General features: G+C 44.9%; 1 protein-coding gene across 2 annotated transcripts in view; it reads right to left on the bottom strand.

The window, feature by feature from the left end:
* Positions 1 to 26,186, bottom strand: part of LOC135541892 (SLIT-ROBO Rho GTPase-activating protein 3-like) — a 116,318-nt gene that overhangs the window by 5,582 nt on the left and 84,550 nt on the right. The window contains exons 11-20 of one of the 2 annotated variants that reach the window (XM_064968375.1): positions 25,233 to 25,260; positions 21,295 to 21,397; positions 20,189 to 20,249; positions 17,980 to 18,057; positions 17,566 to 17,700; positions 16,776 to 16,881; positions 15,216 to 15,443; positions 9,336 to 9,409; positions 1,099 to 1,279; positions 7 to 156 (exon numbers count right to left, since the gene is read on the bottom strand). In XM_064968375.1, the coding sequence (XP_064824447.1) occupies positions 7 to 156; positions 1,099 to 1,279; positions 9,336 to 9,409; positions 15,216 to 15,443; positions 16,776 to 16,881; positions 17,566 to 17,700; positions 17,980 to 18,057; positions 20,189 to 20,249; positions 21,295 to 21,397; positions 25,233 to 25,260 (1,144 nt within the window). Of the gene's footprint in view, positions 1 to 6; positions 157 to 1,098; positions 1,280 to 9,335; positions 9,410 to 15,215; positions 15,444 to 16,775; positions 16,882 to 17,565; positions 17,701 to 17,979; positions 18,058 to 20,188; positions 20,250 to 20,758; positions 20,790 to 21,294; positions 21,398 to 25,232; positions 25,261 to 26,186 lie in introns of both variants that reach the window. The other variant, XM_064968376.1, reaches the window with a different exon arrangement.

Here is a 26,186-nt window from a genome sequence, read left to right as displayed (position 1 = left end):
ACCCACCTCCCCATGGCTCCTCCAAAGTTGCAGTCGGGGGAGTGTTCACACGGTGACGGGACGTCGTTTTTGGATGAGGCCTTGTCATCCAGCAGTGGTCCGCTGCTCGCCTCGCTGTCTGCCTTCTGACTGAGATTATCTGAGAACGCATCATCCCTGAAAGGAGAGAGAAAGAGAGGAGAGATGATAAGAGTGTGGTTGAGATCTTATTTAGATTGTTGTTTTATTTTGTTTTACCTTTATTTAACTAGGCAAGTCAGTTAAGAACAAATTCTTATTTTCAATGACGGCCGAGGAACAGTGGGTTAACTGCATTGTTCAGGGGCAGAACAACATATTTGTACCTTGTCAGCTCGGGGATTTAATCTTGCAACCTTTCGGTTACTAGTCCAACGCTCTAACCACTAGGCTACGCTTCCGCCTGTGTGCCGTTTACTCAAACTAATTGGTCCATATTTACAGCGGGCTCTGGTTTTCAATCTGCAGTCAGTTTATCTGATCCAGACAGATGGGGGAGCCACTTCACTGATTCCTTTTGATCATTCCAAAGTATTCCTAACACAGAAAGTAGCAATACAATATCAAATTCTTACCTTACTGTTGACTCAACATCCAAATGGATTCATGAAACAGACACCAACAGTGATTAGCCACACTATAATTCGAGACAACGCGGCTCATCTTTCAAATGATTGTGTACATTTATAACGGGAATTCATATCTGAGGGTGTATTTAATGAATTCATAAGAGTTGAAAAACTTCTTAAACCTTTGCTCTGACCTTCTCTTTGGCATCTTTACTCCTGCATCTGAGCCTGAATGACTGACACCAAATCCACATGTAATTGTGTTACCACTTAAGGTGAACTTGTCAGTGAGGTGTCTTTGAGCGAACACAATCATGCATGATTTTAATTATTTATCTGTGCCTGCACCTGCCATGTGTAATTACTCTCAGGTTTCTATCACTTTAAAGAGGGAGATTTGTTGAGGAAAACACTGTAAGACTGACTGTTTCCTGCCTGCCTGCCTGATTTATTGTCAGACTGCTCTTCGTCCATCGCTGAAGCTTCATGTTTATGAATTGGTGTTACTCACAGGTCCTGCACCACAATGTACTGGTGTGGGATCAGTCCGTCCACACCGTTGTGCCGCCCCTCCCACCAGTCCTCGGAGGCGCGGTGATACAGCAGTAGTGACGCCCCCTTCTTAAAGGATAGCTCCCGGGGGGTGCGCCCCACATAGTCAAACTTAGCGATGGCCTCAATCTGCTCCACCTCTGTGGACATAAAGAACAGCAGGAGAGAAACATAGTCACAACCTGCACCACCTTCATTTTCTGATGTAATGACATAACTCACACCCCATTGAGATGTGTGGTCTGAGTAGCCTACCCTACCCTGGCCTGTGTGTGTGTGTGGCCCAATCCAACTGCTTCACTGAGTTTATTAAGATAAATAAGGAGCCCCTTGCTCTAATTACTAAGACCTAAACAATGAGAGCATGTCTTCATGTTCTCAGACAATGGCCTTGGGCCTCTGGTCTGGGCTTAAGTCCAGAGAACTGTAGAGTACACTACACTACTTCTCCAGACAGAGTTGTGATTGCAAAGAGCCTGTGAGGGCCGATAATAGCCAAGAGGACAGTGAGAGTCTATTTAATGGTGGGTTTGTACTTTAGACCCTCAAATCAGACACAAGAGTCTCCAAGAGACAAAGAGCAAGAGGGAAAATAGGAAATGTCTGGGTTGAAGAAAAAGAAAACGAGAGGCAGCATTACGATATAAACTCTATTCTCTAATAGAGAGGATGGTTACTGTTTGAGTGATACACTTCGATTCCAAGCATTGTTGTGAGTTGAAGAGCAGCGGTCATTGAGCACCAATCAACTAACACTGTAGTCTGATCCGGGAACACTACTATCCCAACAGCTAGTAAACTGGTTGACAACACATTCAATCCAATGACTTGGTCCTTTAATGACATTACAAACAACAACAAACTCCTCACACACCAATAGCCAGAAGAAACAATGTTCATGCTATAGACAGCCTCCTGAGAGAACAGACGCACAAAGGCACAGGCTCTATTTGTCTGTAAGCAAACAACAGTCACCATTTAACCCTGGACCAGAGAACATTAGAGGACCTGTCACTCACACAAACACACACACCCTGGGGCCAGGCTGATATCAATCACACAAACACACACACCCTGGGGCCAGGCTGATATCAATCACACAAACACACACACCCTGGGGCCAGGCTGATATCAATCACACAAACACACACACCCTGGGGTCAGGCTGATATCAATCACACAAACACACACACCCTGGGGCCAGGCTGATATCAATCACACAAACACACACACCCTGGGGCCAGACTGATATCAATCACACAAACACACACACCCTGGGGCCAGGCTGATATCAATCACACAAACACACACACCCTGGGGTCAGGCTGATATCAATCACACAAACACACACACCCTGGGGCCAGGCTGATATCAATCACACAAACACACACACCCTGGGGTCAGGCACCCTGGGGCCAGGCTGATATCAATCACACAAACACACACACCCTGGGGCCAGGCTGATATCAAACACACACACCCTGGGGCCAGGCTGATATCAATCACACAAACACACACACCCTGGGGTCAGGCTGATATCAATCACACAAACACACACACTGGGGTCAGGCTGATATCAATCACACAAACACACACACCCTGGGGCCAGGCTGATATCAATCAAACAAACACACACACCCTGGGGCCAGGCTGATATCAATCACACAAACACACACACCCTGGGGCCAGGCTGATATCAATCACACAAACACACACACCCTGGGGCCAGGCTGATATCAATCACACAAACACACACACCCTGGGGCCAGGCTGATATCAATCACACAAACACACACACCCTGGGGCCAGGCTGATATCAATCACACAAACACACACACCCTGGGGCCAGGCTGATATCAATCACACAAACACACACACCCTGGGGCCAGACTGATATCAATCACACAAACACACACACCCTGGGGCCAGGCTGATATCAATCACACAAACACACACACCCTGGGGCCAGACTGATATCAATCACACAAAACACACACACCCTGGGGCCAGCTGATATCAATCACACAAACACACACACCCTGGGGCCAGGCTGATATCAATCACACAAACACACACACCCTGGGGCCAGACTGATATCAATCACACAAACACACACACCCTGGGGCCAGACTGATATCAATCACACAAACACACACACCCTGGGGCCAGGCTGATATCAATCACACAAACACACACACCCTGGGGCCAGGCTGATATCAATCACACAAACACACACACCCTGGGGCCAGACTGATATCAATCACACAAACACACACACCCTGGGGTCAGGCTGATATCAATCACACAAACACACACACCCTGGGGCCAGACTGATATCAATCACACAAACACACACACCCTGGGGCCAGACTGATATCAATCACACAAACACACACACTGGGGTCAGGCTGATATCAATCACACAAACACACACACCCTGGGGCCAGACTGATATCAACACACAAACACACACCCTGGGGCCAGACTGATATCAATCACACAAACACACACACCCTGGGGCCAGGCTGATATCAATCACACAAACACACACACCCTGGGGTCAGGCTGATATCAATCACACAAACACACACACCCTGGGGCCAGGCTGATATCAATCACACAAACACACACACCCTGGGGCCAGGCTGATATCAATCACACAAACACACACACCCTGGGGCCAGGCTGATATCAATCACACAAACACACACACCCTGGGGCCAGGCTGATATCAATCACACAAACACACACACCCTGGGGCCAGGCTGATATCAATCACACAAACACACACACCCTGGGGCCAGGCTGATATGGGGGCCAGGCTGATATCAATCACACAAACACACACACCCTGGGGCCAGGCTGATATCAATCACACAAACACACACACCCTGGGGCCAGGCTGATATCAATCACACAAACACACACACCCTGGGGCCAGACTGATATCAATCACACAAACACACACACCCTGGGGCCAGGCTGATATCAATCACACAAACACACACACCCTGGGGCCAGACTGATATCAATCACACAAACACACACACCCTGGGGCCAGACTGATATCAATCACACAAACACACACACCCTGGGGCCAGACTGATATCAATCACACAAACACACACACCCTGGGGCCAGACTGATATCAATCACACAAACACACACACTGGGGCCAGGCTGATATCAATCACACAAACACACACACCCTGGGGCCAGACTGATATCAATCACACAAACACACACACCCTGGGGCCAGGCTGATATCAATCACACAAACACACACACCCTGGGGCCAGGCTGATATCAATCACACAAACACACACACCCTGGGGCCAGGCTGATATCAATCACACAAACACACACACCCTGGGGCCAGACTGATATCAATCACACAAACACACACACCCTGGGGCCAGACTGATATCAATCACACAAACACACACACCCTGGGGCCAGGCTGATATCAATCACACAAACACACACCCTGGGGCCAGACTGATATCAATCACACAAACACACACACCCTGGGGCCAGGCTGATATCAATCACACAAACACACACACCCTGGGGCCAGACTGATATCAATCACACAAACACACACACCCTGGGGCCAGGCTGATATCAATCACACAAACACACACACCCTGGGGCCAGGCTGATATCAATCACACAAACACACACACCCTGGGGCCAAGCTGATATCAACCCTGGGGCCAGACTGATATCAACAAACACACACACCCTGGGGCCAGGCTGATATCAATCACACAAACACACACACTGGGGCCAGACTGATATCAATCACACAAACACACACACCCTGGGGCCAGACTGATATCAATCACACAAACACACACACCCTGGGGCCAGGCTGATATCAATCAAACAAAGAGCCTGATGACTTGGGACACGCGTAACCTTGGTGACATCCCATAGAGGAGAGACTTCATCACTACTTGTATTTGTAAGAAGTGTTGGCAACCTGAATGGACCGTACTGTCTGTTTGAACTACTAGCACACAGCTCAGACACCAATGCATACCTCACAAGACATGCCACCAGAGGTCTCCTCACATTACTCAAGTCCAGAACATACTATGGGAGGCACACAGTCCTACATAGAGCCATGACTACATGGAACTCTATGCCACATCATGTAACTGATGTAGTAGAATCATATTTAAAAAGCAGATAAAAATACACCTTATGGAAAAGCGGGGACTGTGAAGAGACACACACACACACATGTAAAGACACAAGCATACAGCACACAAACACTGGCACTCTACACACACGTACATCGTAATATTGTTGTATGGTGGTATTGTACATTTTTTATTGTAGATATGTAGTGGGGTAATGATGTAATATGATGTACTGTTTTATCTTTTGATTTATGTGTGATGTACAGTAAGTTCCTTTAATGTGTTTGGATCCCAGGAAGAGTAGCTACTGCCTTGGCAGGAACTAATGGGGATCCAGAATAAATACAAATACAGATATGCACATGTAGTGAGTGTTCAAAATGAAAACGGAATTTCAGCTAGTCTCCAGGCTGTCAGATTTCCCATCTAGATTTCCCTGTTAGGGAGGAGGGTGTGAGTGTACATGGCAGGACTGCCCTTGACCACTTGTACTACAGCCACAGCTCACTGTGTGTCTATGGGCCAGACCAAACAGACAGAGACCAGGGGTCAGTCGGGGTTAAACACATGTATAAAATCAATTGTCTCCCAGTAGGAGATTTCCAAGTCAACCAGAAAGCCCAATCAGTTCCATTAGGAGCTCCATCCAGGGGTGAAATGACCTACAGTGACATGGAGATAAAAGGAGGAAGAGGAGGAGGATAAGGAGAAAATAGGAGGAAGATGAGATGGAGTAGGAGACGGTTGAGGATAAGGAGGAGGAGAGAGGAAGAGGAAAAGGGGGAGACAGACAATGTTCCTCTATCTTTGTCCCCCTCGTTAAATAGAGCTCTTTCACTTCCTCAAATACAAAATAACATGTCTGCCTGTCTGCAGTGAGGGTAAGATCCCTGTGATCATCACAATATAACTCACAGTTTCTCTCTAAACAAGAGCAAATACTCAGAATAAAAACACAACCTGATGGCCACAACAGTCAAACTAGGCCCACAAAGTGGTTTTATAGTATTTCTAATGACCTCATGTTCTAGATTCAGCCAGAAAGTGTTGCTGTGTCGGGCTGTAGGACCATGTCTCTACACCCAGTGTGAGGGCCAGACTGTGGAGGGCGGCATCGCCTCAGGTCTGAGAAGAGCCAAGACAGGACCATGTGACTCTCATTCCCTCCAAGCACACTAATTAAACAGCGGGAGATTACGATGCAGCGCCTAGAGCCATGCCCTGCCTGGCTGTGCCTCTGTACTCTCCTCCCACCTCTCTGCAGGCGGAGCTGTGGGGGGCAGTCAGCCTTTGTCCTGCTGTTTGGTTCAGAAAGCTGAGGTGGGTGTCGGCACTCATTATCAACACACCCATCACTACAGATGGGGCTGTTCCCCGGGCGCTGATGACATGGATGTCGATTAAGGCAGCCCCCCGCACCTCTCTGATTCAGAGGGGTTGGTTTAAATGCGGAAGACAAATTTCAGTTGAATGCAATTCAGTTGTATAACTGACTAGGTATCCCCCTTTCCCGATAGGGTTACCCTAACCTAGCTTAGCCAAGAATAGTACAGTATGGGCCTGCCCATTGAGAGCTAGCAGATAGCATCTCTGGTGTTGTTACTCGAGTTTTGGTTTTCTGAGTGCATTTAGCCCAATTATTCTGTCAGGGCTCTGAGCAGAAAAAGGAAAATACAAAAGGCACAAAGGAGGAAGTCCCATGGGACCCGTTTATTATCGCTGAACAAAGAGAGAGCAAAGGACAGGAGAGAGAGGGATATATAGAGAGAGAGCTACACGGGGAGGGAGAGAGAGAGATAGAGAGAGAGACAGTGAGAGATCGAGAATAAGAGAGAGATGGAGGTTGCCAACACACAGCCTTGTCTCAGGTTTGAAGCATGATGTGTTCCTGTGCATCCCTATGTCACGTCTGTTCCCACTCCCCCTCTCTATTAGCCAGAAATCTTGCTTGTTTGTAGGTGACCAAATACTTATTTTCCACCATCATTTGCAAATAAATTCATTAAAAATCCTGTGATTTTCTGGCTTTTTTCTCATTTCGCCTTTCATGTCACTTTGAGTAGGATCTGTGGGGAACTTTTGGAAGCTAGCCTCTTCAGCTAACTCCTCGCGGGTCGGAGACGTTGAAATTGGTTCGTTGTCTATCTCATTCAAATTATCTTGTTTAACGCCCCCTTTTTTGGTGCCTTTTCCCTTTGTCATATTTGTTTGTAGTTATAGGTTGTGAGAGGTTAAGATAAATACTCATTTGTTTCAAAATAGAGCGGAGCGCTAGCAAACACGTCTACTCCATAGCACGCTCTCTAGCCGTAAGCAATTTCAATGCACTTTTGTGATTCAAGGAAATAGCCTTAAAATATAAAGTGCTTTTTTGAGCACTCCTAGCTTTGCCGTTAAGGAATTGAAGCAGGTTTTTTGTTTGGAACACAGCCTTACATCCTCACCATCACACAATTACACAATTACTTCCCATTATAAATCTCAATCTGGGTCAGGAGGGCATTATTAGAAAGCTTGTTCTATTCCCAACATGACTACCTAAGCTATAAAATACAATCTTACATTGTTAGGCTTCACAAGGCACTGCAGACAAAAATATTGTAATTTTGGTGAGCATTGAATGGAGTCATGAGTGCAGTCATGTCCGAGTTTGTTGCGCTTGATAGTACACACATTTAGAACAGCTGTCAGTTGAATCCCATACAGCACTGTAAAGTGGACAGCCTGAGTTCTGATACCATATATAGTATGTTAATATACAGCCACTGAGTTCCAATTGAGGCGCTTATCAATGACTAAATCTGCCATTTTCAACCTGTATACGGGATGAAAGGATCTGTGAGTGTAAAGGGTTAAAACAACCTTTTATAACCTTATATCAACTGCTCATCAGCTCTATAAAATCTCCGATACATCTTCTGTTGTAATGTGGTCCATAGATAAATCACTGCCCCTGGTCTGTCTAACCACTTTAATACTGAACATCTCATTACATGAATTACATCCTCTATATACCACGGCTACAGTACATTGGCGGTTTCTGCATCTGATCTCAATTATAATGGGAGGTCCAGTCCTGCTGCAATGCACAGCAGAGCCACTGCTGCCTGGGGGGGAGACAGACAGACAGAGAGCACAGCTACCAGACACAACTAACCTTCCATCATTAACATAGACAGCACAGGAGCATTACGTGCGAGAGAGTACACAAAATAAATGTACACATTCATGTAAATCAATCATTGCATCCACACTGCTTGCGCGCATCAACGAGCGTCTGCGTAGCCAGGCGCTAAAATAGAACTTGTGAAGCTTGACGCGCTGAAAGTCCGGCCTCTCACATCTCCTCATTGGTTTTTAGGAGCATTTACCCACGTGGGTGATTAAAAGAGGTACACACTCCAGTTGTGGTAATGCACTTTAAAGTTGGTTGCCAACTGCCATATAAAATCCAAAGAAGAAGAAGAAGAAGCCTGAAGGAGGAGAGATTACTAGATACGAACTTGGTTTACCCTTTTATCTGTGGATGAATTGTCGGAGTAGAGGACCTTGTGCATTTCAGGTAAAATAACAACCCAATGTTTATATCCCAGGACAAATTAGCTAGTAACAGCAAGCTAGCTAGGTATATTGACATACATTTTTAATGTTTTTCAACCTATCCCCAAATTAATATAGTTGGTTCAGAGTTCGTTTTGATATTTCAACCTTTGTGTCCAGGTCGCGTCTTGTGTGGGTGGACAAAATCAACATTCGCGCAATGGCCGGAAGTACGCTCACGCCCGGTCTAGTCAGCATGTAAGAACCACAGCAGGATAAACAGCAGTTCAGTTACAAAAACTAACACAACCCACAGAGTAATGAAACTTAAGACAACAGCAGGAAAGCAAGGGAAACAGCACAAGCTTCAGGAGTTTTTCAACAACCAATTGGCCAATTCCGATTAGCTGTGTAGCCCGCTAGCTACAGCACATTTTATCTTAATCAATCACACACACCGTTCCTCTACAGCGTGTCTGAAGGAGTAAAGGAACCCCATGTTACTGACCGTCATCACTGGTGTGTGGCTCAGTCCCGTTGTCAGCCTCATCGATTGTGCCTGGCTCACTGTGGGGGCTGTCACTGTGGACACAGAGAGAGAGATGGACTGTCAGTCAATGGTCAACTCAGACACACCCACAACACTTGCATAGGTTACAGGGTCTAAAACTAATGCCTTCTCCAGTAAAGATGAGTTACAGGTCATACTTGGATCACTACCAAGTGAGGGATTCATTGAAGTAGGGGAAATGTATATCAGCATATTTCTCTAGGAAGAAGTACATGTTATAGTTGGACCAGCTCCAGGTAAGGGATTAATTTAACTACGAAAAATATGCATATTGATGCACGCTATCTTGTAGGCCATCTCTGTGAGTTTTGATATGTGAAACATTCCCAAACAGAATTATTGGCATCTGTGTAATAGAAATGTAGTACAAAGACATACATACACACACACACACACACACACACACACACACACACACACACACACACACACACACACACACACACACACACACACACACACACACACACACACACACACACACACACACACACACACACACACACACACACACACACCACATATGTTGCTGCTACTATTTACTACTGTATTTACTGTGCAGTTCTGTCAGTTTTACACCTGTTTACTTGTACATACAGTGACTTCGGAATGTATTCAGACCCATTGACTTTTTCCACATTTTGTTACGTTACACCCTTATTCTAAAATGGATAAAATAATTGGTTTCTCTCATCAATCTACACATAATTATTTATTACATTAAGTATTAAAAATAAAAAACAGAAATACCTTCTTTGCATAAGTATTCAGACCCTTTGCCATGAGACTCGAAATTGAGCTCAGGTGCATCCTGTTTCTATTGATCATCCTTGAGATGTTTCTAAAACTTGATTGGTGTCTACCTGTGGTAAATTCAATTGATTGTACATGATTTGGAAAGGAACACACCTGTCTATATAAAGTTGACAGTGCATGTCAGAGCAAAAACCAAGCCATGAGGTCAAATGAATTGTCCGTAGAGCTCCGAGTAAGATGGTACAGTTTTACATGCCCCCAGCCGATTGTGGTTATTTGTTAGTTTATTTGCGTTGTTTGTAACTTCTTTTTTTAACTTATTTTGTACATAATGTTGCTGCTACCATCTCTTATGACTGAAAATAACTTCTAGACATCAGGACTGCGATTAGTCACCACGGACTAGCAGAATCCTTTTTTTCCTTTCACGACTCTGACAAGCCGGACGCGAAGGATGCACTGCTTCCATGGGAACAGGCCCGATCCCCGTGGTCTGCGTGAAGAGAAGGCGGAGAAAGCGAGGCCGAAGGTCGGGCTGCCTTCTGAGAATTCGTAGGCAATTGAATAAACCCCCACTTCCCTCCATTCTGCTACAAACGTTTAATCTTTGGACAATAAAATTGACGAGTTATGCGGAAGATTAAACAACCAACAAGACATTAAAAACTGTAACATCTTATGCTTCACGGAGTCGTGGCTGAACGACGACAACATCAACATACAGCTGGCTGGTTATACGATGTACCTTTAGGATAGAACAGCGGCGTCTGGTAAGACAAGGGGATGGCAGTCTATGTATTTTTGTAAGCTGTAGACAACGCTACCTACTGAGAGAGTTTATATCTATTATTTGTAGCTGTTTACATTCCACCACAGTCAGAGGCTGGCACTAAGTGTCACGTGTGACTAGATCAATAAAGAAGTGGTCAAAGGAAGCAGATGCTAAGCTACAGGACAGTTTTTCTAGCACAGACTGGAATATGTTCCGGGATTCCTCCGGTGGCATTGAGTACACCACATCAGTCATTGGCTTCATCAATAAAGTGACCGTAAGTACATACCCCAACCAGAACCCATGGATTACAGGCAGGATCCGCACTGAGCTTAAGGCTATAGCAGCCGCTTTCAAGGAGCGGGACTCTAACCTGGAAGCTTATAAGAAATCCCGCTATGCCCTCCGACAAACCATCAAACAGGCAATGCGTCAATACAGGACTAAGATCGAATCGTACTACACCAGCTCTGACGCCCGTCGGATGTGGCAGGGCTTGCAAATCATTACAGACTACAAAGGGAAGCACAGCCAAGAGCTACCTGGTGACACGAGCCTACCAGGCGAGCTAAACTACTTGAAACATGCATCAGAGCGCCAGTTATACATGGAAGACTGTGTGATCATGCTCTTGATGTGAGTAATACCTTTAAACAGGTCAACATTCACAAGGCTTTTGGGCCAGACAGATTACCAGGACGTGTACTGCGAGCATGCGTTGACCAACTGGCAAGTGTCTTCACTGACATTTTCAACCTCTCCCTGTCCTAGTCTGTAATACTAACATGTTTTAAGCAGCACACCATAGTCCCTGTGCCCAAGAACACTAAGGTAACCTGCCTAAACAACTATCGACCCGTAGCACATGAAGTGCTTTGAAAGGATGGTCATGGCTCACATCAGCACCATCCTCCCAGAAACCCTAGACCCACTCCAATTTGCATACCGCCCCAAAAGATCCACAGTCTCTCAGGAGACTGAAAAGATTTGGCATGGGTCCTCAGATCCTAAAAAGTTTCTACAGCTGCACCATCAAGAGCATTCTGACTGATTGCATCACTGCCTGTTATGGCAACTGCTCGGCCTCCGACCGCAAGGCACTACAGAGGGTAGTGCGAACGGCCCAGTACATCACTGGGACCAAGCTTCCTGCCATCCAGGACCTCTATACCAGGTGGTGTCAGAGGAAGGCCCTAAAAATTGTCAAAGACTCCATCCACCCTAGTCATAGACTGTTCCCTCTGCTACCGCACGGCAAGCGGTGCAGGAGCGCCAAGTATAGGTCCAAGAGGCTTCTAAACAGCTTCTACCCCCAAGCCATAATACTCATTTACATTTACATTTAAGTCATTTGGCAGACGCTCTTATCCAGAGCGACTTACAAATTGGTGAATTCACCTAATGACATCCAGTGGAACAGCCACTTTACAATAGTGCATTTAAATCATTTAAGGGGGGGTGAGAAGGATAACTTTATCCTATCCTAGGTATTCCTTAAAGAGGTGGGGTTTCAGGTGTCTCCGGAAGGTGGTGATTGACTCCGCTGTCCTGGCGTCGCGAGGGAGTTTGTTCCACCATTGGGGGGCCAGAGCAGCGAACAGTTTTGACTGGGCTGAGCGGGAACTGTACTTCCTCAGTGGTAGGGAGGCGAGCAGGCCAGAGGTGGATGAACGCAGTGCCCTTGTTTGGGTGTAGGGCCTGATCAGAGCCTGGAGGTACTGCGGTGCCGTTCCCTCACAGCTCCGTAGGCAAGCACCATGGTCTTGTAGCGGATGCGAGCTTCAACTGGAAGCCAGTGGAGAGAGCGGAGGAGCGGGGTGACGTGAGAGAACTTGGGAAGGTTGAACACCAGACGGGCTGCGGCGTTCTGGATGAGTTGTAGGGGTTTAATGGCACAGGCAGGGAGCCCAGCCAACAGCGAGTTGCAGTAATCCAGACGGGAAATGACAAGTGCCTGGATTAGGACCTGCGCCGCTTCCTGTGTGAGGCAGGGTCGTACTCTGCGGATGTTGTAGAGCATGAACCTACAGGAACGGGCCATACTCCTGAACATCTAGTCAAATGGCTACCCAGACTATTTGCAGTGCCCCCCACCCCCTTTTTACACCACTGCTACTCTCAGTTGTCATATACTGTATGTATAGTCACTTTAATACCTCTACCTACATGTACATATTACCTCAACTAACCGGTGCACCCGCACATTGACTGTATCGGTACCCCCCCATATATAGTCTCGCCATTGTTATTTTAATTCTGCTCTTTAATTACTTGTTACTTTTATCTCTTATTCTTATCCAGATTTTTTTGAAACTGCATTATTGGTTAGGAGCTCATAAGTAAGCATTTCACTGTAAGGTCTACACTTTTTGTACTCGGCGCATGTGACTAATAAAATTTGATTTGAGACAGTTAAGGCACAGATCTGGGGAAGGGTACCATAAAATGTCTGCAGCACTGAAGGTCCCCAAGAACACAGTGGCCTCCATCATTCTTAATAAATGGAACCACCAAGACTCTTCCTAGAGCTGGCTGCCCGGCCAAACTGAGCAATCAGGGGAGAAGGGCCTTGGTCTGTGGAGATGGGAGAACCTTTCAGAAGAACAACCAATTCTGCAGCACTCTACCAATCAGGCCTTTATGGTCGAGTGGGCAGACGAAAGCCACTCCTCAGTAAAAGGCACATGACAGCCTGGTTGGAGTTTGCCAAAAGGGACATTAAAAGGCTCTCAGACCATGAGAAACAAGATTCTCTGGTCTGATGAAACCAAGATTGAACTCTTTAGCCTGAATGCCAAACGTCACGTCTGGAGGAAACCTGGCACCATCCCTACGGTGAAGTATGGTGGTTGGCAGTGTCATGCTGTGGGGATGTTATTCAGCAGCAGGGACGGGGAGACTAGTCAGGATCAAGGAAAAGATTAACAGAGCCAAGTACAGAGAGATCCTTGATGAAAACCAGGTTCACCTTCCAACAGGACAACCACCCTAAGCACACAGCCAAGACAAAGCGGGAGTGGCTTCTGGACAAGTCTCTGAATGTCCTTGATTGGCCCAGCCAGAGCCCGAACTTGAACCCAATCTAACATTTCTGGAAAGTCCTTAAAAAAGCTGTGCAGCAACGATCCCCATCCAACCTGACAGAGCTTGAGAAGATATGCAGAGAAGAGTGGGAGAAACTCTCCAAATACAGGTGTGCCAAGCTGGTAGCGTCATACTCAAGAAGACTCAAGGCTGTAATCGCTGCCAAAAGTGCTTCAACAAAGTACTGAGTAAAGGGTCTGAATGCTTATGTAAATGTGATATTTCAGTTATTTATTTTGTATAAAATTGCACACACAAAAAAAAGCTGTTTTTGCTTTGTCATTATTGGGTACTGTGTGTTGATTGATGAGGAAAAAAACCAACTCAATACATTTTAGAATAAGGCTGTAACATAACAAAATGTGAGTCTGAATACTTTTTGAATGCACTGTACAGTATCTACCTGGACTATCACCAGTATCCCTGCCCATTGATATGGTACTGGCCTTGCATATAGCTTACATTCTCCTGTCTATATTATTTCTTGTGTGTTTTTATTTCCCTGATTTAGTATTAATTCTGAGCTCTTTTTAAAATAATCTATTCTGGATTTGACACTTTTCTATTTATTTACCTTGATATTGAATATGGCATTATTGAGAAAGAGCCTGCAAGTAAGCATTTCACTGCACTGTTTAAGCCTGTTGTATCCTGTGCACATGACAAATAAACTTTGATTTGATTTTGATTTGAATAATTAGTTCTACATGAACTTTAGAGTATCTGTATCATGAATATTGGGATGAAACGCAACAACGAGAAAAGGCCATTTAATCAGTTACATAATGTATCCTTCCATGCAGACCTGCTCTTTAACTAAATACCATTCCACATTTCTAGCCACTAGATAAAATTAATTATCTTAAGTATTATATCCAAGCACTGTCTGTAAAAGCATGTGCTTAAGAAAATACCACCCCCATAAGGAATGCACTCAAGCTTTACATAAATGAGCTTAGCATCCTCATCTCTACTACACACTCCAAATTCCGCTCTTTTCACCACATTATCAAGCAGGATGGTAATGTAGTCTGTGAGTGACCATGCTATATGCTGGAGCGGCCAGAAGAAGAACAATCTAACTGTACTGGAGCTAAACCCAGGGTTACACAAGTGACAGTATTACTACTTTAGCCTTAGCCATACAGTATGTCTTCAATGCTTGTCTTAAAGATGGTGACCTCCCAGGTCTAGCTACTTCTCACCAGTACTCCTCTCCTCCAGTCATGCACTTCTCATAGACTGGCCCGTCCAGCTCACGGTGGCTGGGAAAGATGACCTCGTTGTGGATGATGATGGTCTTGATGACCTCATTGACATGCGCCTGGATGGCTACAGGGTCCTGTCCGTCGGGGATGGGCATCAGGGTGGGGCCGAAGCAGATGGCCAGGTTATAGGGATCCATCATGTTCTCATCACTGTACTGGGATAGACTGGAGGGGAAGAGAGAGAGAGATGAACCAGTGAACTTCATATTTACATTATGAGGTGAATTGATGGGTGGATACATTAAACATACTCAAAGACCTACGTTTCCCAAATCAAAGTTTATTTGTCCTGTGCGCCGAATACAACAGGTGTAGTAGACCTTATAGTGAAATGCTTACTTACAGGCTCTAACCAATAGTGCAAAAAAGGTATTAGGTGAACAATAGGTAAGTAAAGAAATAACACAACAGTAAAAAGACAGGCTATATACAGTAGCGAGGCTACATACAGACACCGGTTAGTCAGGCTAATTGAGGTAGTGTGTACATGTAGATATGGTTAAAGTGACTATGCATATATAGTAAACAGAGAGTAGCAGCAGCGTAAAAAGAGAGGGGGCACACAATGCAAATAGTCCGGGTAGCCATTTGATTAACTGTAATATAAAGAGGGTTGAGTATGGCTGTGACTGTAGACTCTACACTCTACAGTGAGTTGAGATCTACAACTTCACTGAAGTTCTACATGTACTTTACTACATGAGTTGAGATCCATTTTGGCCCTCCACCACATCTCAGTATAAGAAAATCCTTAAACCCCCTACCTTTAGTTTCAATAACCCCCAACATCTCAACTTCGCTAGCACATTCCTCAGTCTCCCTGTTAAGCTTAGATTCCCACACCCTTCCAACCTTAACAGGCCTACCCTTAAAACTTCACAGTTTAACAGGCCTATTAATAAGCCCTCCTGGTTTAGGGGGCAGTAAGCCCATCCTCCCAAACGGCCTATCCTCACACTCATCTGTTTTAAGAGGGGCTCATAATCAGAACAGAGTGGTGTGGCGCAGTAAAGAACTACAGCTGGCCCAGAGCCTAACTGTCTGAGGGGGGTATAAAACACAGAGGTAAAAGTCCGAATGTGGAATCAAACGCTTTGTTCTGCAGTGGAACCAAGCAAAGGGAGCATCAATAACAGCCCAATAAAACAGGACAGGTATATTACTGGGTTGATGGATCTGTTTCTGAGCCCGTAAATAAGTTCTAAAGAGCTGCTGGCAGACGCGGTAATAAATAGGAGGTGAACAGTAGGGCTGTTCAATAACTCTCTGAATACTGCAGCAGAGATTCACTAGTTTTGTTGATTTAGTGCAGTACAGGGATTCCCCTCCCCTCCCCCCACGGCTCCAAAGTTTTTATAAAAGTTATAATTTTAGACCTTCACTCCATCCTGTTTTACGGTATGCCCTTAGTGTATAGGTTCTCTGGTATAGGGACAACTCTATTCAACAACAGAGGAATGTGATATGTGAGTTGTTATGTCAATGTGGCCAACTTACTGATTGAGGAAAGCGAACAGGTATCTCATGACGATGATGACGGTGCGAGGAAGAGTCACAACAATCTGCTGGACGTGATGCGCTCTCTCAGCTCCAGACTCCAGCTCTGAAACAGAAGAAGGCCAGAGAGTCATAACACCACCTGGCACTGAGATTAATGGGAGGAAAATAAAGACATGATGCTCCATAACAACACCATGATCTATTGACTATACAGAATGATCAGACTTTAGCAGGGGGCTGGCAGTCATACTAAGGGTGTGTAATGACAACACAAACACTCCTATTATTAATAGATAACCCCTCCTCATTTAAAATCAGAGGATATGGTGATTTGAGTGACTGGGCTATCTGGAGCAGGGTGAAACACCGCAAAGCTGTGCTGAGTTAGTAGACTGATGTGGTCCCCTCTCTCCTCCCTTCCTATTGGGTTTCTACTGAATCACAGGCAGGCAGACAGCCATGGTGTTGAGATTGTTTCCATGTGTTCCACTGCGTGCCTCTAGACCCTACCCTGCTATACCATAAAGCAGTGTGTGTAGGGGTGTAGAGGTTGGGGCGTGATGATGTATCTGTGGACCTGGAGGTTGGCTTCTCTCTCTTCTATTTTGATTCTATCTCTACTAGTGAGGTACCCACCTAGATAGTGTGAATAATCTAAAGGCATGTACTGTACTGTACTGCAGCCCCAGCTGTGTTATTTCACCACCCAGATGGATAGGAATATGGTATCATTTCAGTTACCCTGAACACATTTACTACATTGACCAACAGTGTAGAGTCTACTCACTTATAGTAGACATGAGATCCAGGAAGCGTTCCTTGGGGAACAGAGGGTTCTCCAGGCCCCTGAAGTACAGCTTGAGGACCCCTGCCACTGAGTTGATGTCATGTTCATTCTGGTCTTCAATCAATGGGTCTTCGCCTAGTAAAACAATAGAGTAGAGTTATTATTTTGGAGTATCTGACCACTGCAACAGTACTGAATCACTGAAAAGATTAGCCAATAAATAATTCATTACTGTACATATATATATTTAAGTGGGCTTACAAATTCTTACTTGTTACACATAGAAAATATTATGAAGATATCTACTGTATGTCTGAAGTTCAATGGGTTTTTAGTGTTATTGATCCTTAGCTGTAGAGGAAAAACTAAAAGCTAATTTATCACCAATTACCCCAAGTCTCACCAGGGACCTACCTCTCTCAAATGAGTTTTTAATATCATTAACCTCCACCTGGGATCCAGGCACACGGAATATGCCCTGCTGCTGGAGCCCTGCAACAACACGTAGAAACATCATACTGAGTCCAAGGCAGAGCCTGAGCCCACCATTATCCCCACACCCAGACGGCCGACGACATGAAAGACCAACGGCAAACACACAACAGAGAGCAGGAAATGTAATCTAGTCAAAGGGACATGTTTTTTTCTTCTTCCAGGTGAGGGCCTCTCAGATGGTCTGCTGCATATGGTTTCAGTTAGAAAACCCCTAATCAGTTTGTGGGGGTTTGATTAGGTCTAGGGGGAGGGGAAGGAGGGGGGTACAGGCCTTGGGGCTACACCACTATGGCTGGAGTCAGATGTGGAGGCGGACAGAAGGATGAAGATATGAGGAGGGAAGGTTGAAGTGATTAGTAAACAAAGACCAAGGGACCTGTCAGTCCCTATGCGTGATGTGCTGCCACGTGATGTGTTACCACGCTCCTGTCACGTTATTCACTGGGGGCTGAGGTGTTAAATCAAAGCATGTACAGTACCAGTCAAGAGTTTGGATAGATCTACAGTACTCATTTAAGGGCTTTTCTTTATTTTTACTATTTTCTACATTGTAAAAATCATAGTGAAGATATCAAAACTATGAAATAACACATATGGAATCATGTTAAAGAAATCAAAATATATTTTAGATTCTTCAAAGTAGGCACCCTTTGCCTTGATGACAGCTTTGCCACTCTTGGTATTCTCTCAACCAGCTTCACCTGGAATGCTTTTCCAACAGTCTTGAAGAAGTTCCCATATATGCTGAGCACTTGTTGGCTGCTTTTCCTTCACTCTGCGGTCCAACTCATCCCAAACCATATTTTTTGGGTCGAGGTCGGGTGATTGTGGAGGCCAGGTCATCTGATGCAACACTCCATCACCAAATAGCCTTACACAGCCTGGAGGTGTGTTTTGGGTCATTGCAAACCACCTGGGATGGCGTATCGCTGCAGAATACTGTGGTAGCCATGCTGGTTAAGTGTGCTTTGCATTCTAAATAAATCACAGTGTCACTAGCAAAGCACCCCCACACCATCCCACCTGCTCCCCCATGCTCCATGGTGGGAACCACACATATGGAGATCATCCGTTCACCTACTTTGCGGCTCACAAAGACAAGGTTGGAATCAAACATCTCAAATTTGGACTCATCAGACCAAAGGACAGATTTACACCTGTCTAATGTCCATTGCTCGTGTTTCTTGGCCCACGCAAGTCTCTTCTTCTTATTGGTGTCCTTTAGTAGTGGTTTCTTTGCAGCAATTCGACCATGAAGGCCTGATTCATGCTGTCTCCTCTGAACAGCTGATGTTGAGAGGTGTTTGTTACTTGAACTCCGTGAAGCATTTATTTGGGCTGCCATCTGAGGCTGGTAACTCTAATGAACTTATCCTCTGCAGTAGAGGTTACTCTGGGTCTTCCTTTCCGGTGGCAGTCCTCATGAGAGCCTGTTTCATCATAGCGCTTGATGGTTTTTCAACTGCACTTGAAGAAACTTTCAAAGTTCTTGAAATTTTCCAGATTGACTGACTTTCATGTCTTGAAGTAATTATAGACTGTCATTTTGCTTTGCTTACTTGAGCGGTTCTTGACATAATATGGTCTTTTACCAAAAAGGGCTATCTTGTGTATACCACCCTTACCTGTGTCACAACACAACTGATTGTCTCAAACGTATTAAGGGGAGGAAAAAATTCCACAAATTTACTTTTAACAAGGCACACTTGTTCATTGAAATGCATTCCAGGTGGCTACTTCATGAAGCTGGTTGAGAGAATGCCAAAAGTGTGCAAAGCTGTCATCAAGGCAAAAGGTGGCTACTTGGAAAATCTCAAAAAATATTTTGATTTGTTTAACACTTTTTTGGTTACTACATGATTCCATATGTGCTATTTCCTAGTTGTGATGTCTTCACTATTAGTATACAATGTAGAAAGTAGTAAAAATACAGAACAACTCTGGAATGAGTAGGAGTGTCCAAACTTTTGACTGGCACTGACTGTCTCAAGACCTGGAGATGTTTCAGTGACTGTATTACCTCTACTCAGAGGATATATCATCTGTTATGTTCACAGTGGAGTTCATAGCTTTCTGAATACCCTTCTATACAGTCAATACAGTAAAGGTGTCATTTTAGTAGACTTACCATACAAATTGATGTGTCGAATACAGCTCTCAACCACAAGAGGAATAGGTTGACCTGAATCCTGAGAGCAAATCATGGCAATAGTGAGAGCAAAGCATGGATGACTGACACTAATAGTGACAAGAAAATTATTAACCACAAATACTAGACTGTCCATATTGATAGATTCTATTGTTTATGTAAAACAACATAGATTTCAGCATACTGTGTATTCTATTAATCAGAGCACAGGGTATTCTAGGCCGGCCCTGCACCCTGGCATAAGGAAATAAATGCCTCTTCTTGATGGCTTCATAAACAGCAGTGTCCACCAACATTCATATGAGCACAATTAAAGTGACAGATATAAACCATTGCTATTCACAGCCCCTCATTATAGCAAGCAAACAGTCATGAAACAATTGGAGTAGCAGTGACATGCTATTGGAGCTCATTAGTATGACTGCGTGTGGAGGAGAAGGCAGAAATCAGCATGTAGAACTATTAGTGTAATAGTTTTCAGATGGACCCACTCTACAGCACCGTGCCACGCGCCCTACCTCCCATCCTACCACCTCCCACTGATAGTACCTGGTTGCGGGTACGGGCATTCCGTCTTCCCCTGGGGCAGAAAGTAGCGCAGCAAGGAGGTGCAGAGGGAAGGAGGCAGAGAGGCAACACAGTTAGAGAAGCACAGATGACAGACAGAGCCCCCCCTGGAGGCCTGGAGGATAAGCACAGGTCAAAGGCCGCTGGGATGGCTTGAGATGCAGTGAGACGGGGTGCAGTGAGGGACAGAACCAACTAGCACAGGGCTCTCTACAGAGCCACTATGGGGACTATGAGACACGGTATCCTCACGTCTGGGGATTAGCCGAGGTTAGAGGCCTGTGCTACTATTACATCTAAAAGGATAGGGAGACACTAATCCTCTTTCACCCTGTCTGTGTGCATCGTCAGAGCCATGGAAGAGAGGAAGAGGAGGTGGGGTTAAAGACAGAGGTTACGGGATGAGGTTGAGCAGTGAGCAGGAAGAGAGAGCAAGGGAGAGAGGAGGACCCTAGCTGCCCTCTCTTTCCAGCCCCACAGAGGGCACTAATTCACACACCCTAGCCATGGGCGGGTACCTTGATGAAGGTCTCCATATTGCCGTTAAACAGTTTATGGTTATAGATGGAGCGCGGCCTAGGCTTCCGCATTTTCTGTGGTTTAGGGGGTAGAGTGGGGGGCCTGGGGAGATGACGGGTGAGGAAAGGAACAAAAACACCATATGCTGTGAAACAGTTGAACGAACACGCAAGGCTAAAATGCAGATATACAAACATCTCTCAATAGTCCTGACTTCCACCTTCCCAAATATCCTCATCTGCTCTATTTTATTTTATGTGTGTAAGCAGGAAGAAGTGATCCATATCCAGATGTTGAAAAGTCTACCAAAATTAGACATTTTTCACTTACTGGTGTGTGTTATTTAAACCTGATGGCTCTGCCCTGTAATTAACCCTTAGGCAGCACTAGGCTGGGCTGCTGGGAGTGTTGGGTCCCTGAGTGTCTCTGACTGACTTATTGAAAACAAGAGAGGTTAATGATTCCTAATATATAGCTGAATGTAAAAAAATATTAATCAGAGCTTATAAAATCAAGCACACCTGCTGATAGTTCAGGTTATCCCTGACATATACACTGAGTGTACAAAACATTAGGAACACTTTCCTAATATTTATTGCACCCCATCTTTTGCCCTCAGAACAGCCTCAATTCATTGGGGAATGGATCCACAAGGTGTCAAAAGCGTTCCACAGGGATGCTGGTCTATATTGACTACAATGTTTCCCACAGTTGTGCAAAGTTTAATGGATGTCCTTTGGGTGGTGGACCATTCTTGATACACACAGGAAACTGAAGCGTGAGAAACCCTGCAGCGTTGCAGTTCTTGACACAAACCGGTGGGCCTGGCACCTACTACCATACCCTGTTCAAAAGCACTTAAATACTTTGTCTTGCCCATTCACCCTCTGAATGGCACACATACACAATCCATGTCTCAAGGCTCACGTTCGTCATAACGAGGAGACCAAGGCGCAGCGTGAGATGAATACATTATTCTTAACGAAAAAAGAACACAGAACAAACTATACAAAACTACCGTGACGCTATAAACACAAGTGCTGACATGCAACTACACATAGACAATAACCCACAAAACCAAAATGGAAAATGGCAACCTAAATAGGATCCCCAATTGGAGACAACGATAAACAGCTGTCTCTGATTGGGAACCAATTCAGGCCACCATAGACCTACATATACTAAAACCCCATATACTAAAACCCCATAGATATACAGAAACCCTAGACAGGTCAAAAACACAGAGACAGGACGAAAACACCTAGACAATACAAAAACTAGACCAACCACCCTTGTCACACCCTGACCTAACCAAAATAATAAAGAAAAAATAATAATAATAATAAAGAAAACAAAGATAACTAAGGTCAGGGCGTGACACTTTAACCTGTCTCCTCCCCTCTCTCTCCTCATCTACACTGATTGAAGTGAATTTATCAGGTCATATCAATAAGGGATCATAGCTTTCACCTGGATTAACCAGGTCAGTCTATGTCATGGAAAGAGCAGGTGTTCCAAATGGTTTGTACACTCAGTACAGTGTGGTTAGCAGACCGGTGGTACTTCGGCAAGGCCGGTCATGGACAGGGCAAACTAAAGTTTGCCTGGCTATCCAGACTCCTTGCTCTGGCCAAACGCTACGCTACGCCCACGGCGTTAGTTTATTCTCCACAATGAGTCTGGATCTGAGTACCTCACTGACCCTTCACCGAATGCGAACACATTTGGGACCGTCTGATTGGTCCAGAACCGATGGGTTGGGTCAAGGCCAGAAAACACGTGGGTCAAGCGGAGGTGACTGGCATTGATGCTCTGATTGGCTAGAGACGATCCAATCGCTGATTAATTTGTTTTGTACGATCTCAGACTAAAGATTGTAGCAAACGACAGAGCAGTGGAGGAGTCGTCAGGCTCAACCAAAGTAGCATTCCTAAGATATTTTAGTCTTATCCAAACTTAATAATATGACAAAACATATTAAAATACACCTACGAATTTACTTCAATAATATCACACACACACACATACACACTAACAGCACACACACTAAGAGCATGCCTGCTCCAACTGCACTGCGGTCCTGGAGCCCTTCCCAGAGACAGAGAGTAGTGACACACAGCCCTGTCCGCTCTGCCATCCAGCCGGAACTCTAAACACAGCCTCAACCATTCTGCTCATTGTGGCTTTGCATCACATGATGCTTAGGTTTGTATTAACTCCTGGCAATAAGGTAAATGGAGCCGAAAATAATGGTTGTATGTTAACAAGATGCTCTGAGAACTCCATCCTGTATGTCCTGCAGTAGCTTGTTCCTTTGTTTTGATTAAGTTCACCTTTATTTAACCAGGGAGGACAGTTGAGAACAAGTTCTCCTTTACAACTGCGACCTGGCCAAGATAAAGCAAAGCAGTGCTACACAAACAACAACACAGTTACACATGGGATAAACAAAAGTACAGTCAATAACACAACAGAAAAATCTATATACAGGGTGTGCAAATGTAGTAAGATTAGGGAGGTAAGGCAATAAATAGGCCATTGTGGCGAAATAATTACAATTTTGCATTAACACTGGAGTGATAGATGTGCAGAAGATGAATGTGCAAGTAGAGATACTGGGGTGCAAAGGAGCAAAGTAAATAAATAACAATATGGGGATGAGGTGGGTGGGCTATTTACAGATGGGTTATGTACAGGTGCAATGATCGGTAAGCTGCTCTGACAGCTGATGCTTAAAGTTAGTGAGGGAGATGTAAGACTCCAGCTTTAGTGATTTCCGTTCCAGTCATTTGCAGCAGAGAACTGGAAGGAAAGGCAACCAAAGGAGGAGTTAGCTTTGTGCTGTGGGTGGGTGCTGCTATGGTGACCAGTGAGCTGAGATAAGGCGGGGCTTTACCTAGCGAAGACTTATAGATGACCTGGAGTCAGTTGGCTTGGCGACAAATATAAAGTGAAGGTCAGCCAACGAGAGCATATAGGTCGCAGTGGTGGGTGGTATATTGGGCTTTGGTGACAAAACGGATGGCACTGTGATAGACTACATACAATTTTCTGAGTAGAGTGTTGGAGGCTATTTTGTAAATGACATCGCCGAAGTGGAGGATCGGTAGGATGGTCAGTTTTATGAGGGTATGTTTGGCAGCATGAGTGAAGGATGCTTTGTTGTGAAATAGGAAGCCGATTCTAGATTTAATTCTGGATTGGAGATGTTTAATGTGAGTCTGGAAGGAGAGTTTACAGTCTAGCCAGACACCTATGTTTTTATAGATGTCCACATATTCTAAGCCAGAACCGTCCAGAGTAGTGATGCTAGACGGGCTGGCGCATGCGAGCAGCAATCGGTTGATGAGCATGCATATAGTTTTACTTGCATGTAAGATCATTTGGGGTCCACGGAATGAGTGTTGTATGGCATTGAAGCTTGTCTGGAGGTTTGTTAACACAGTGTCCAAAGAAGGGCCAGAAGTATACAGAATGGTGTCGTAGAGGTGGATCAGAGAATAACCAGCAGCAAGAGCAACATCATTGATGTATACAGAGAAAAGAGTCTTCCCGAGAATTGAACCCTGTGGCACCCCCATAGAGACTGCGAGAGGTCCGGACAACAGGCCCTCCAATTTGACACACTGAACTCTATCTGAGAAGTATCAGACACCCACAGACATCAAATAACCTTAAATATGCACCACGATCTTTGGAAACATACATAGATGTAGGTTATCATTCATTAGGGACTTTGTTTATTTGGCTGAAGACTTGATAGTGTAGGACTGTGCATATTTTACAGTAAAATGTTTATAATCATCATACAATAATCATTATTACTCTACCCAATGACTGTGCATGTTAAATCCAATTTATATAAGTTCAGTTGAAAAGGCATTTTGGAACAAAGGCAGGGGATTTGAAATGGTTTAGTTATCTTAAGACATCTTACCTCGTAGTCCCACATTCAGCCCTTTCTCCTGCAAACACAGAAGAGAGAAATGTCATTAAGAATATGAGGGCATGGTATGCACAGTGCGCAGGCTAACTCCTGCCCCTCTCCCAGGGCTCAGTGAAGGATTTCATGGGAATAGTCAAAGCTATTGAGGGAGAACTGAATGGTCTAGCAACAACAGCATCCCTGAGACAAAGGCATTGAGCTGTCGCCGTAGAAACCTCAGAGAGGACCCTGTGGGGTGCAGGCCCACTGTCCGAGGGAAGAAAGGGGCTCTGGGTGGGAGGTGGAAGACTGGGGGTACAGGGGGGGTCATCTCACACTGGTGACACTGTTTAATGTCAGTGCCAGCTCACTGAGCCCTTTGTCCCAAAGCCCTGTGCATGTCTCAGCACACAAAGAGACACATGTGCACGCACGCACAAGCACCAAACCCAAATATTCAAATAGTTTCACTTTCTTTCAAACTTTCAAAAAACATACACACAGACAGCACCTCTCACACACACACGTTGTCTCTGATTGGGGATCATATTTAGGCAGCCTTTTCCCACTGGGTTTTTGTGGGATCTTAATATATCCCACACAGCACACACTTTTGTCCAAACGACACACACACACACTGGGGCCACTACTTTTGCATATGGGTGGCCCCAGTGGGAATCGATTGGGGATCATATTTGCAAGCGCATGCTTTTCCCACTGGCCACACAGGACTCAGGTCTTGTCTATGTCTAGTTGTCTGCGAGCAAAACATTAGTTTCACGGTTTGTTTTGTGCTTTATTGTTTTCTGTGAGTTTCATCCAATAAGCATGTGGAACTCTATGCATGCTGTGCCTTGGTCCATTAATTCAACCAACAATCGTGACACACACACACACACACAATAAACAACATAAACAACACAATAAACAAACATTTTCTAATCTCAGGTAAACACAAGACATTGA

Source organism: Oncorhynchus masou, chromosome 6, assembly GCF_036934945.1.
Source record: "Oncorhynchus masou masou isolate Uvic2021 chromosome 6, UVic_Omas_1.1, whole genome shotgun sequence".
In the NCBI taxonomy this organism is placed as follows: domain Eukaryota; kingdom Metazoa; phylum Chordata; class Actinopteri; order Salmoniformes; family Salmonidae; genus Oncorhynchus; species Oncorhynchus masou.
Note: the sequence above shows the minus strand (reverse complement) of the source record. Positions and strands in the feature narration are given on the sequence as shown.